General features: G+C 34.3%; 1 protein-coding gene across 1 annotated transcript in view; it reads right to left on the bottom strand.

Annotated features, from left to right (window-relative positions):
- The window catches only part of CFAP47 (cilia and flagella associated protein 47), a 442,460-nt gene that overhangs the window by 251,763 nt on the left and 177,414 nt on the right, over positions 1-13,283 (bottom strand). The window contains 1 exon segment of the mRNA XM_021669675.2: positions 4,290-4,511. Within this exon segment, the coding sequence (XP_021525350.2) occupies positions 4,290-4,511 (222 nt within the window).

Here is a 13,283-nt window from a genome sequence, read left to right on the forward strand (position 1 = left end):
CTATATGTCATGTGATGCACATTAGATTATTTCTAATTCTTTTTTACTTTTTATTTTAAGTTTAATGGTACATATGCAGTTTTGTTATATAGGTAAACTTGCATCATGGGGGTTTGTTGTACGAATTATTCTGCCACTCCAATATTAAGCCTAGCATCCACTGGTTATTTTCCCGATGTAAATCTTCTAACAACCAACTTAGTTTGGAAATTATCACCCTTAATTTTACATAATGAGCTTAGATGTAAAACAGGTGAAGTAACTTGTGCAAGGTCACAGGAATACGAAAGAGCTGGAATATAAGCCTACATCTGCATGATTCAAAAGCCATGCTCTTTCAACCCAGTTCAGTCCACTCTTCCCAGATTACTTCTTGGATTGTTTCTTCAAAATATTTTTATTCTTAGATGCAATTCCATTAAATAAGATACCACAATGGTCATGCATAAGTGAGAAGGATATAAAATTATTCTTTTTTCTTTTCTTTTTTTTAATTTTTTTGAGACAGAGTTTTACTCTTGTTGCCCAGGCCAGAGTAGAGTGGTGCGATCTCTGCTCACTGCAACCTATGCCTCCCGGGTTCAAGTGACTGTCCTGCCTCAACCTCCTGAGTAGTTGGGATTACAGGTGCCTGCCACCAGGCCTGGCTAACTTTTTGTATTTTCAGTAGAGACAGAGTTTCACCATGTTGGGCAGGCTGGTCTTGAACTTCTGACCACAGGTGATCCACCCACCTTGACCTCCCAAAGGGCTGGGATTTGGGCTTGAGCCACAGCACCCGGTCTAGGATATAAAACTTATAAGGATAAAAGTGAAAATCACAAGTGGAACCAAATTTACATGTAAGAGCATGTGAGTTGTTTTTCCTAGGTATATTTATTTTGGTGAATTAACTATTTATTTAAAAACTCAATGGAATTTAAAAATAAGTTATAATAGTTTTATATTCTTGTGATGGTCTACTTTATAGTTACAATGTAGGGCAGAAGATGTTCATAGTCTGCTTCTGTTTTTGTTTTACACTACCCAAATTATAAATTTTTAAAAATGTTATTTTCAATGAAAATTAATGACAACACAAAAATGATAATAATTACAAACAAGTGAAATTGTATCAAAGGATATTAGATATGATATTGGTAAGCTCAAGCTGCCATAACAAAATACCACAGGATAAGTGGCTCAAACAAGACATTTATTCTTTTAACCATCTGGATGCTGTAAGTTCAAGATCAAGATGCCAAAAATTTGGTTTTAGGTGAGGCCTCTTTTCCTGGATTGTAGATGGCCATCTGCTCATTGTCTACTCACATAATATTTTCTCTATGCTCAGAGACAGAGAGAAAGAGAGAAATCTGGCATCTCTTTCTCTTCTTAAAAGGATATCCATCTGATTGGATTAGGGCCCTACCTTTATGACCTCATTTAACCTTAATAACACCCTTAAAAGCTTTATCTCCAAATAAAATCACATTGGGGGGTTAGGATTTCAACATATGAATTCGTGATGGGGCACGATTCAGTCCATACCAGACACAAATGACAAGAAATATATTACTGCAAATATATCCATACAAAATTTATTATAAAATATAACATCCAATTACATAATTTTTTTCATAATATAACACATATGGTATTGCTATGGTCTAAACTATACCCCTCCACAAAGTTCATATGTTGAAACCCTAAATTTCAGTACCTTAGAATGTGAGTGTATTTGGAGTTAGGTTCTTTAAAAAGATAACTAATATAAAATGATATAATTAGAGTAGCATGAAATCCAGTTTGTCTCACGTCTTTATAAGAAGATGAAATTTGAACACACAGAAAGACACCAGGGAAATGGGTACACAGAGGAAAAACCATGTGAGGACTCAGCAAGAAGAGGTTATCTGCCAGCAAAAAATAGAGCCTCAGAAGAAACCAAAACCTGACAATACCTTGGTTTTAGACTTCCAGCCTCCAGAACTGTGAAAAAATTAATTTATGTTGTTTGCTCCAACTTGACCCTCTCATTTGTTACACTCTCTTTCCTGGAATGCAAACTCTTCACCCTTTCTTTTACCACTAATTTTTATAGTTCACAGCATTTTCTTCATTCTTATATAAATGTCCTAAGATGCAATTTCCAAGTTTTATCCCTTATACCACACAAATTCAAAAGGTAAATCTCTGTGAAAGAAAATGTTTAAAATAAATATTTAATGAACATTGGCCCCATTCTGTACTGCCAGTGATCCTGGTGTTAGAAATTCCACATGAAAGAGGTGAGATGTGGTTTCTGCCCTTAAGATGCTCACGGATTTGCGGGATTCACTGACTCAGGGATAAGTTAGTGGAGCTGAAAGTGATTTACAAAATTCCACATAGCTGTGCTATTTCCTTAACTGCTATAACCGTTCTCATTTTCCCACCTAGATTGAGTAGAGAAGGATATAGAGAAAATGCAAAACTGCATTTCCATGAATCTTTAGGTCTTCTACTCAGAGTCTCTTCACAGTAATTCTGTTATTTGTGATTAACAGTCAAAATTTCACCCCCGCCAATCCATGCCATATGGCACCTGGGAAAACATAGACTCATTGTCAAATAAATACCATTTTAACTTCAAGTTTCTTTACTTTCATGGTTACCTTATAAAGCCATAAATCTAATATTTATATTTTTCATTTGATATTTTATATAAGAGGGTCCCTCAAATTGTATAAGAACTCTCAGAACTAGGATCATCCATGCTGGATTTGGGCTTATATGAGATAGGGAGAGGGACTCCTATATTTGTACATGAAGGTTGGTGACTGCATTTCTGGGTACTTGTTCTTTTTAGGCTGTGCCTCCTCTTGGCCTGAAATGTCTTTGTCATGTAGGCATATGCTACTGATGTCTGAGATGAGGATCTTCTGTCTCTGCCCTTAGGCCCATCAAGGACCAAGAGATCTCCTATAACTGACTCAGCCACTCTCTAGTCCTCATATATTTGTCATTCCTGTTGTGGCATCAGGGCCAGCCAACTGCCACTCTTCTCCCTCTTCAGTGGGGTCCCTCTAACATCCCAACACAGAAACTGCCATGACAAGTTGCCTGGATCTTGATTCAATCACCTGAAGTGATTTAGAAACTTCTAGCTACCTAGCAATCCTCAAGGAACCAAGCCAGTTTTGCCTCATTACCATGATATTGAGAGCCTAAGAAATGAAAGAAAATATTTTAGGTAACATGTCAAAGTTTTAATACATAGCATTGCTAGGGACTCAAAAATCCTGATCTGGAAATTTTAGAACTGAATATCAAATCTTTAATTTATATTCCTGCTGTAAGAGTCCTCTTCTTGCCCTTCATCTCTATGCCTGCTAGGATAGATGAATACCTCTGAGAAACAATGAAGCGGATTCCATAAACAAAGATGCAAAAGAGAAAATCACAATCATGTATTCAAAAATATATTAATCATACTACATAATTACAAGTAACAAATGCCATTTTAATTGTATAGGAGCATGGAAGATGGAGTAATAACATGTTCAACTCAATGCTAAATAAATTACTGCCTACGGATGTGGGATATTTCAGTGTACAAGGATGCTGCAAGTGCAGGGCAAAGAAGCAATGTGAATTCACCAGCACTCTTCTCAGAATGTAAATGTACGTTGTTTTTCCATTTCTTGGCCACTTGCCACTTAATATTTGCAGAGGAACACAGATATTATGATGACAAGTATTTTTCCCCTTTTGTATCAACCATTTAAAATTCCTTTTGCCTGCCTACTATTTTAATATTAAGACTTTACATATGCAGACTAAAAGTTCATAGTATCCATAAATTGAGATGATACTAATAATAATCTGAGAAATAAAGCTTATTGGTTTCATCCTTTTTTTAGCTCAGTGGATTTATATATTTGCTGTAGATCAAGATTTTCAAAATGAGATAATGGATCAGAAATATCAGCATCACCTTACAACTTGTTATAAATGAAAATTAACTGTAAACTCAACAGGTAAGGGTCAGCAAACTGTTGTTTTAACAGGCACTTTCAGTGATTTTGATGCATGATAAAGTATAAAAATGATTGCCTTAGATTAAAAATCAAATACATCATAAAATGCTTACTGACTATTAAGCATTATATATTTTTCTGAAACGTGTGAGATGTATATACATTACTATATATATATATATATATATGGTTAGAAAGAAAAATAATATCAAAGTCTATCTACTCAACTATTTATCTAACTATCCAAGCCAGAGTTATATGCTTATATGAGCACATCCAACTACTTACTTGAGAAACTCCAAAAGTGAAGAGTGTTGCCTGTGAAGCTGAATTACCCTTTCATTATTATCCACAGGTAAAGATTGACTTGAACTAATTCCAGGTGGCATTTTTCCACTCAAATGGAGGAGCACATCATAAATGGTTTTATTATATTTGGAAAAATCATTCTGTCTGGAAAACTTTTGAGGTGATGAGGTTGTTGAATAGAGTTGCATTTTATATACATCCCTATGAGAAAGAGACTTTAAATTAAAAGCAGTCTCAAAATGTTATATTATGAAAAAAAGTGTTCAATTCAATGACTAAATAAAACTCTATTAAAATCAACTAAGTAAGAAATTCCATAATATGCTTCACCCAGTTACCACTTGTTAGTCAAAAAAAACGCTGTTAAATAATATCATAGATTTCCAGTATCTCATTTAAACACACATGATTGATGTTGCAACTGTCAAATCTGAAGTATTAGATTATGAATAGATTGAATCTGGAGAAGCAGAATAGAGATTGAATTTTAAACCCATCACCTACTAGCTGAATGAGTATGCAAGCTATCTAAACTCACTGAGCTTAATTTTGCATGATATAAATTGGAGCAAATAAGGCCTATAATAGTTTCCAAGATAAATTTCAAACATTTATCACACATGTATATATAAAAATAATTTACACACATTTTCTCAGTATTTGTATTTTAATGCTTAGGAGGGCACATCCTGCACATTGGCCTAATAAGCAGGGATTTTCATTTTAAAGACAAAGTCCACAGATAATATATATTCCTCTGTGCTTTAAATGAGATACTGAAATCTCTACTTCCTAGTAATATTGCACAAGGTTGTGTTACATACTGACTTTTAATGAAGTTAAAAATTACCACCTGTTCTGGCTGTCTATCATTTACTAAATATCTCATACCACACTGTCTAATTGTTTGTTAGCAATGAGAGTCACAGATATATCATTTGCTTAGACTGACAAAAAGTATCCAAGGCCATTTTGAATGGCAGTTCCCCAGTTTGGTAGATAGGAAGTTCATACAGAAGAAAATACATTCTACTGGGCAAGAAACAGACTACCGCTGCTCAAAATATGGCTATTCCACTTATTGGATTACATTATAAAAGTTACTTGACTTTTCTGTTCCTTAGTTTCCTCATAAGTAATGGATATGATGGAGCTAGCGTATCCTGAAGTTACCAGGAAAGAAAGAGACAAATGTTTTACGGAGAAAATTAACACAACTATCGGTCAAGATTAATGCAAATGAAAAGGAACAATAGGGAATAAAAATAGACACTCAGGGATCCCAGGTATTACAGTTGTAAGACAGGTTTTAAACTAAATGTACTATGTTCCAAATTTAGAATTTTTTTATGGAACAATAAATTACATAAAAATTGACTAAATTGAACATTCACAAATAAAAATCTGAATAAATAAAATTAAGAAATCAATGATGTGCTTAACAGGAGATTAAATCAAATAAAAAATTACTGCAATGAAATATAGGTCATAAAAAGTATTCATACTGCAACATTTCAGAAAATAAAAATCATCCTACCTGCAAGATTAAAGATTCAAAAAGAATAAAGAAAAATGATGTTGATAAATATATAGGCAAATATAAACTGATTAAAAACAAGAATTAAACAAAAATATAATATTATTAAATCATTCTTTAATGACTCCATATTTGTCTATATATAGTTTAACTATATTCCTTTTACTCTTATATATTAATATATTAAAGAATTTTCTTTATTTTTCAATTATGAGAATCCCCTACTTTGGAGATTGAAAATATTCAAAAGGCTCACCCACCACTGTCACCAGCAAACATGCAGTAAAATGAGAAACAAATAAAATTATTTTAAAAATAAGAACTGTAGTGTATCTCATCATTGTTATACTAGTGTGCAAAAGTAAAAAGAATTCAAGGAACACAACTAGAATGAGTTATTATAACCACTTTCATTTTAATACTTAGCTTGAATCTAAAGTCAAGTTTCTATAACTTTGTTGGACACTGTTGACAGTATAAATGGGCAGGATGCCCAAAAATGGAGGTGACACTTCATTTTCATACTATTAAATTTATCAGTGTGATTGCCAGCACAGCTCAAAGCTGCAAAGAGAAAAGCATGCTATGCTATATATATATTATGTATATATACACACACATATATAAGTATATATACACATATATGTGTGTGTGTGTGTGTGTGTGTGTGTGTGTGTCTATGTATATATATAAAAGTCAAATGATCCTGAAGCAAGCTGGGAAAACATCCTGCAAAGAAAGATGAAATATTATTAATAAAACATAATTTGAAAAAGTGGTATCTTGAAAATGATGAGTTTTAAACTGACTCTCTACTGCCAAATACAAGAAGAGTTAGTGAATATGATTAATGAAATTAGAAATATACATTAACATAATCCTAATTAAATTTATTAATAATAGCTAATATTTACTGAAGACTTACTAGTTCCTAAGGTCTGCTCTGATATGCATTAAATCTATTACCTTATAAATGTTACAACTCTATTGGTTAGGTATTATCATTATCTCCTTTTTTACAGATGAGTAAATGGAGGCATAAAGGAAATATTTTCCTCATTTCATATCTCATTATGAAAGATAAAACATTCCACTGGATGAATTTGATTTTCTGTAAGACTCTATGTATTATACTAAATGAGAGGCTCTGGGATGGAATAGTTAGCACTGGAACAAGCTTTCCTTTAGCTTCCCCTTAAGCTTCCTGACTGGCATTCTAGCTTGTGCTATTTGTATGTGGCAGCTGCAGGAAGCTTCATGCTAGAGTGGAATCCTGGAATAGCATCTATATGTGCTGCAATTACTTCTCTCAGAATAAGTGGTATTTCCAGTAAGATTCAAATGACTCTATGGTTAGTTGCTTAGAGATCTTTCCAGTGGCGTTTATAGAAAATGTTATTCCTACAATTCACCCAACTTGAAAAGAATAGACAATATTTACCACATTTTCTGGATTATCTCTGAAACATAAATTGTGTTTTCTTTTCTATTTCAAGGGCTACTTCTATCTTCTGGTGATTTGGGGGAAGAGCTAAAAAGAAATAATATCTAAGGGCTTCTAGGAACTGAAAAGAGACTGATGCTCATAGTCATTAATCATAAAGGAAGTGCAAATTAAAATCCCAATGAGATATTGTCTCACACCTGTTACACTGACTTAAAAAAAATATGAATAACAAGTGTTGGAGAAGATGTGGAGAAAAGGGAACGCTTACACACTTCTGACAGGAAGGTAAATTAGTATGGCCATATGGAAAACATCATGGAGGTTCCTCAAAAAATTAAAAATAAAACTAGGGTTTTCTAAGCGTAAAATCATATCATCAGTGAAGACAGAAAGTAAGAATTCTTTTTTTCTTATTTGGATGCCTTTTGTTTCTTTCTCTTGCCTGCTTGCTCTGAAAAGGAGTTCCCATACTCTTTTGAATAGGAGTGGTCAGAGTGGGCATCCTTGCTTTGTTCTAGTACTCAAGGGAAATGGTTCAAGCTCATGCCCATTCAGTATGATGTTGGCTGTCATAGATGACTCTTGTTATTTTGAGGTATGTTACTTTGTTGGTGACTCTGTTGAGGTTTTTCTTTTTATCATAAAGGGATGTCAGATATTATTGAAGGCTTTGATCACATCTATTGAGATAATCATATGGTTTTTGTTTTTAATTCCATATATGTGGTGAATCATGTTGATTATTCTGTGTATGTTAAACCAACCTTGCATCCCAGGAATGAAGCCTACTTGATCGTGGTGAATGAACATTTTGATGTGCTACTGGATTCAGTTTGCTAATATTTTATTGAGGATTTTTAAATCTATGTTCATTAGGAATATTGGCCTACAGTTTTTTTTTTTTTTTTTTCATTGTGTCTCTGCCAAGTTTTGGTATCACAGTGATGTTGGCTTCCAAGAGTGAGTTAGGGAGTAGTCCTTTCTCCTTGATTTTTTGGAACAGAATCAGTATAATTGTTAACATCTCTTCTTTGTTTATCTGGTACAATTTGTCTGTGAATTAATTTGGTCCATGGCTTTTGTTAGTAGGTTTTTTTGTTACTGATTCAATTTTAGAAATCAATATTGATCTGTTCAGAGATTCAACTTCTTCCTGATTCAATCTTGAGAGGTTGTGTGCTTCCAGGAATTTATCCACTTTCTCTAAATTTTCTAGTTCTTGTGCATAGAAGAGTTCATAAACATCTCTTAGGATCCTTTGTATTTCTGGGGATCAGTTGTAATGTCACCTTTAGTAATTCTGATTGTGCTTATTTGCATGTTCTTCCTTTTTTTCTTTGTTATTCTAGCCAGTAGTCTATCAATCTTGTTTATCTTTTCAAAAAACCAAGTTTTGGTTTTGTTGATTCTTTGCATGTGTTTTTGAGTTTCAAATTCATTTAGTTTTGCTCATATTTTAGTAATTTCTTTTCTTTCACTAGCTTTTGGGTTTTTCTAGTGCCTCAATATGTGAAGTTTAGTTTGAGATTTTTCTTTTCTTTTTCTTTCTTTTTTTTTTTTTTGAGACAGAGTCTCACTGTGTCATTCAGGCTGGAGTGCAGTGGCACGATCTCATCTTACTGCAACCTCTGCCTCACAGGTTAAATTCTCCTGCCTCAGCCTCCCTATTAGCTCAGACTACAGGAGTGTGCCACCATGCTTGCCTAATTTTTTGTATTTTTGTAGAGACAGGGTTTCACCATGTTGGCCCGGCTGGTCTCGAACTCCTGACCTCAGGCGATCTGCCCACCTCAGCCTCACAAAGTGCTAGGATTACAGGCATGAGCCACTGTGCCCAGCAATTTTAAATCTTTTTAACTTTTTGCGGTAAATGTTTAGCATTATAAACTTTCCTCTTAACAATGTTTTTGCTGCATCCCAGAGATTTTCTGTAACTGATAAAAGACTTCAGCAAAGTTTGAAGATACAAAAGCAATGTACAAAAATTGGCAGCATTTCTATACACCAATAATGTTCATACTGAGAGCCAAATCAAGAAGACAATTCTATTTACAATAGCCACAAAAAAATAAAATACCTAAGAATACATCTGACCAAGGGGGTAAAAGATCTCTGTAAGGGGATCTATAAAACACTGCTGAAAGAAATCACAGATGACACAAACAAATGGAAAAACATTTTATGCTAACTGATTGGAAGAATCAATATAGTTAAAATGGACTTACTGCCTAAAGCAATCTACAGATTCAATGCTATTTCTACCAAATTGCCAATGCAATTTTTCACAGAATTATAAAAAAAAAACTTTTCTAAAATTCATATGTAACCAAAATAAGCCCAAATAACCAAATGAATCCTGAGTAAATAGAACAAAGCTGGAGGCATCATATTACCTGACTTCAAACTATACTATAAGGCTACATGAACCAAAGTTGTATGGTACTGGTACAAAAACAGACACAAAGACCAACAGAACAGAATAGAGAATCCAGAAAAAGTGCTACACAACTACTGCCATCTAATCTTCAACACAGTCAGCAAAAATAAGCAATGGAGAAAGGATTCTGTATCCAATAAATGGTACTATGATACTTGGCTAGTCATTTGCAGACGATTGAAACTAGACCCTTAACTTTTACCATATATAAAAATTAACTCAAGATGGATTAAAGATTTAAATATAAAGCCCCAATCTATAAGAATTCTAGAGGAAGACCTAGGAAACACCATTCTGGACATTGACCTTGAAAAATAATTTATGTCTGAGTCCTCAAAATCAATTGCAACAAAAAGAAAAAAGTGACAAGTGGGATCTAATTAAACTAAAGGGCTTCTGCACAGCAAAAGAAACTGTTAACAGAGTAAACAGACAACCTATAGAATGGGAGAAAATATCTGCAAACTAAGCATCTGACAAAGGTCTAATATCCATAAACTATAAGGAACTGAAACAGTTCAAAAAGCAAAAAACAAATAACCCCATTAATAAGTGGGCAAATAACATAAACAGACACTTTTCAAAAGGAGAGATATAACTGGCCAACAAACATATGAAAAAGTGCTCAACATTACTAAACATCAAAGAAACGCAAATCAAACTCACAGTGGGATACCACCTCACACCAGTCAGAATGGCTATTACTAAAAAGGCAAAAACAAGAGATGCTTGTGAGGTTGCAGAGAAAAGTGAATGTTTAAATACTATTGGTGGGAATGCAAGTAAGATCAGCTACTATGGAAAGCAGTTTGGAGATTTCTCAAAGAACTTGCAACAGAGCTACCATTCAACCCAGCAATCCCATTGTTGGGTATATATCCAAAAGAAAAGAAATCATTCAACCAAAAAGCCATATGCACTTGTATATGCATCACAGCACTATTCACAATAGCAAAGACATAGAATCAATCTAGTTCTCCATCAATGGTGGATTGGATAAAGAAAATACAGTACATATACAGCATGGAATACTATGAAACCATAAAAAGCAATGAAATCATGTCATTTGCAGCAACATGGATGCAGTTGGACCATTATCTTAAGTGAATAAACACAGGAACAAAAAAAAACAAATACTGCATCCTCTCTCTTGTGGGACCTAACTATTGGGTACTCATAAACAAAAAGATGGCCACAAAAGGCACTCAGGATTAATAGAAGGAGGCATGAAGGAAGGGAACAAGGGTTGAAAAACTAATGGTTGTGTACTGTGCTCTTTATCTGGGTGATAGGATCATTTGTATTCCAAACCTCAGTATCACACAATATACTCATGTATGTTGCATACGTACCCCTAAATCTAAAATAAAAGTTGAAATTATTAAAAAATAACAACAGGACAGGTATGGTGGCTCATGCCTATAATCCCAGCACTTTGGGAGGCCAAGGTGGGTGGATCACAAGGTCAGGAGTTCTAGACCAGCCTTGCCGACATAATGAAACCCCATCTTTACTAAAAACACAAAAATTACCCAGGCATGGTGGTATGCACCTGTAATCCCAGCTACTTGGGAGGCTGAGGCAGGAGAATTGCTTGAACCTGGGAGGCAGAGGTTGCAGTGAGCCCAGATCAAGCCACTGCACTCCAGCCTGGGAGACAGAGCAAGACTCTGTCTCAAAATAAATAAATAAATAAATATAACAAAATAATAAATATAAAATTAAAATCAAAACATTAAAATAAAACTACCACATGATCCGCCTACCCCATATTTGGGTATCTATTTAAAGTAAATGAAATCAGTATATTGAAAAGATATCATCACTCCTAGGTTTATTACAGCGTTATTCACAATAGCCAAGATATGGAATCAACCTAAGTGTCAATCAACAGATGAATGGATAAAGAAAATGAAACACTCCTCAGCCTTAAAAAACAGTGAAATCGAGTAATTTTTGACAACATGGATGAACCTGAAGGACATTATGCTAAGTGAAATAAGCCAGGCATAGAAAGATAATATCATTATTTCACTCGTGCAAGGCACCTAAAAAAGCTGAACTCATTGAAGCAGAGAGTGGAATGGTGGTTATCAGAGGCTAAAGGTTGAGGGACCTGAGATATGTTGTTCAAATGATAATAGGTTGCAATTATACAAGAGAAATAAATGATAAATACTTAGGATGATTAATATGTTAATCATCTTGATTTAGTTATTCCACACTGTATACATATACCACATTAACACTGTATACCCTATAATTATATGATTGGAATTTGTTCAAAAAATTGAAAAGAACCCATAAGTCATGTAATTCATAACTAGATCCCAAAATATTTTTATGAAGAAGTTATTGTAAAAGACAAAATATAACTTAATAACAATTTCATAGCCTTATAAAAAAAACTGACTAAGAATAAATAGGAAATCCCCTCAAATAATTTCTTTGCCTTCTGCTATTCTACTTGTACGTATCTCAGAAATCAACAAATAAACTGGCCCCATTTCCCTTATTGCTATAAAGTGGTGTTTCTAAAGAGTAAAATTATCCAAGGGAACCATCAACAAAGAGCATTTTGGACAATCCCTATCTTCAGGTTCAAGAGAAATGATGCACAAACAATTCAAAAAATGTTTCAATAACATTAGGAAAGAAAAACACAAAAAACAAATGCAGTATGAGACCCACACCATAACCCACAATGGATTTCACTTTTTCAAGTAATATGTCTTATAGTAGATGACTCTCCAGCTGAGAGTTACTGCATATAAGGTCTTGCAATTATACCTGCTAATCTGTATGATCCTAGAATTCATGGCTTGCCCAGTACTTGAAGCTTCATTTTGTCTGAAGTCCTAGATTATGCCTATACACAATAGGATTATATATCTCTTCTTAGTTCCAAACTATTGTATTCTTTGACTTCTTAAACCGATATATCTAACCACAGATAATCGTAGTGTTTACACTAAAGCCAAATACAAGATTGCCAAATGGTGGAGTTCATGTCTTTCAAGTGTTAGAATTTCCTAAATCTTAATCTGATCCTCCAATAATTGGCAAGGGGCATGATTTTAAGAAGCACTCGCTCTGAAAATAGAATGCTTGAGTTCAAAGTCTGGTTCTGCTATTTAGTAGCTGTGTGATCTTAGGAAAGTTGCTTTATTCTCTTCCTGCTTCAGTTTCTCATCAGTAAAATTGGGATAATAATAGTACCTTGTGGGGGACACACAGCAACATATTTGAGTTTACGTACAAGGCATTTGAGGTCGGGGTATGGAAAAATACTGAGGCACTGTGTGTATGTTATTTGTGTATGGGAATGAAACTCCTTTACCTTGAAAACAGGACAAGGAGTGGAGTGTGTGGTGTGATTAGGAACGCTGAAAACAGCCTCCTGAGAATGAGGTTTGAGTGTGTACAAGTTCACAGGTGCTTCTACACCCACCTCAAATGGCCATCTAATGTAGTTAATCCAAGCCCTTTCAATAAATACTTGGCAGATGCTGGGGCGGACTCTCTCAGAAGAGCTACCCACTAGCCCCGCTC

The sequence above is a fragment of the Aotus nancymaae genome, unplaced genomic scaffold (genome assembly GCF_030222135.1).
Source record: "Aotus nancymaae isolate 86718 unplaced genomic scaffold, 86718_ANA_hifiasm-v0.15.2.pri h1tg000058l, whole genome shotgun sequence".
NCBI lineage: Eukaryota > Metazoa > Chordata > Mammalia > Primates > Aotidae > Aotus > Aotus nancymaae.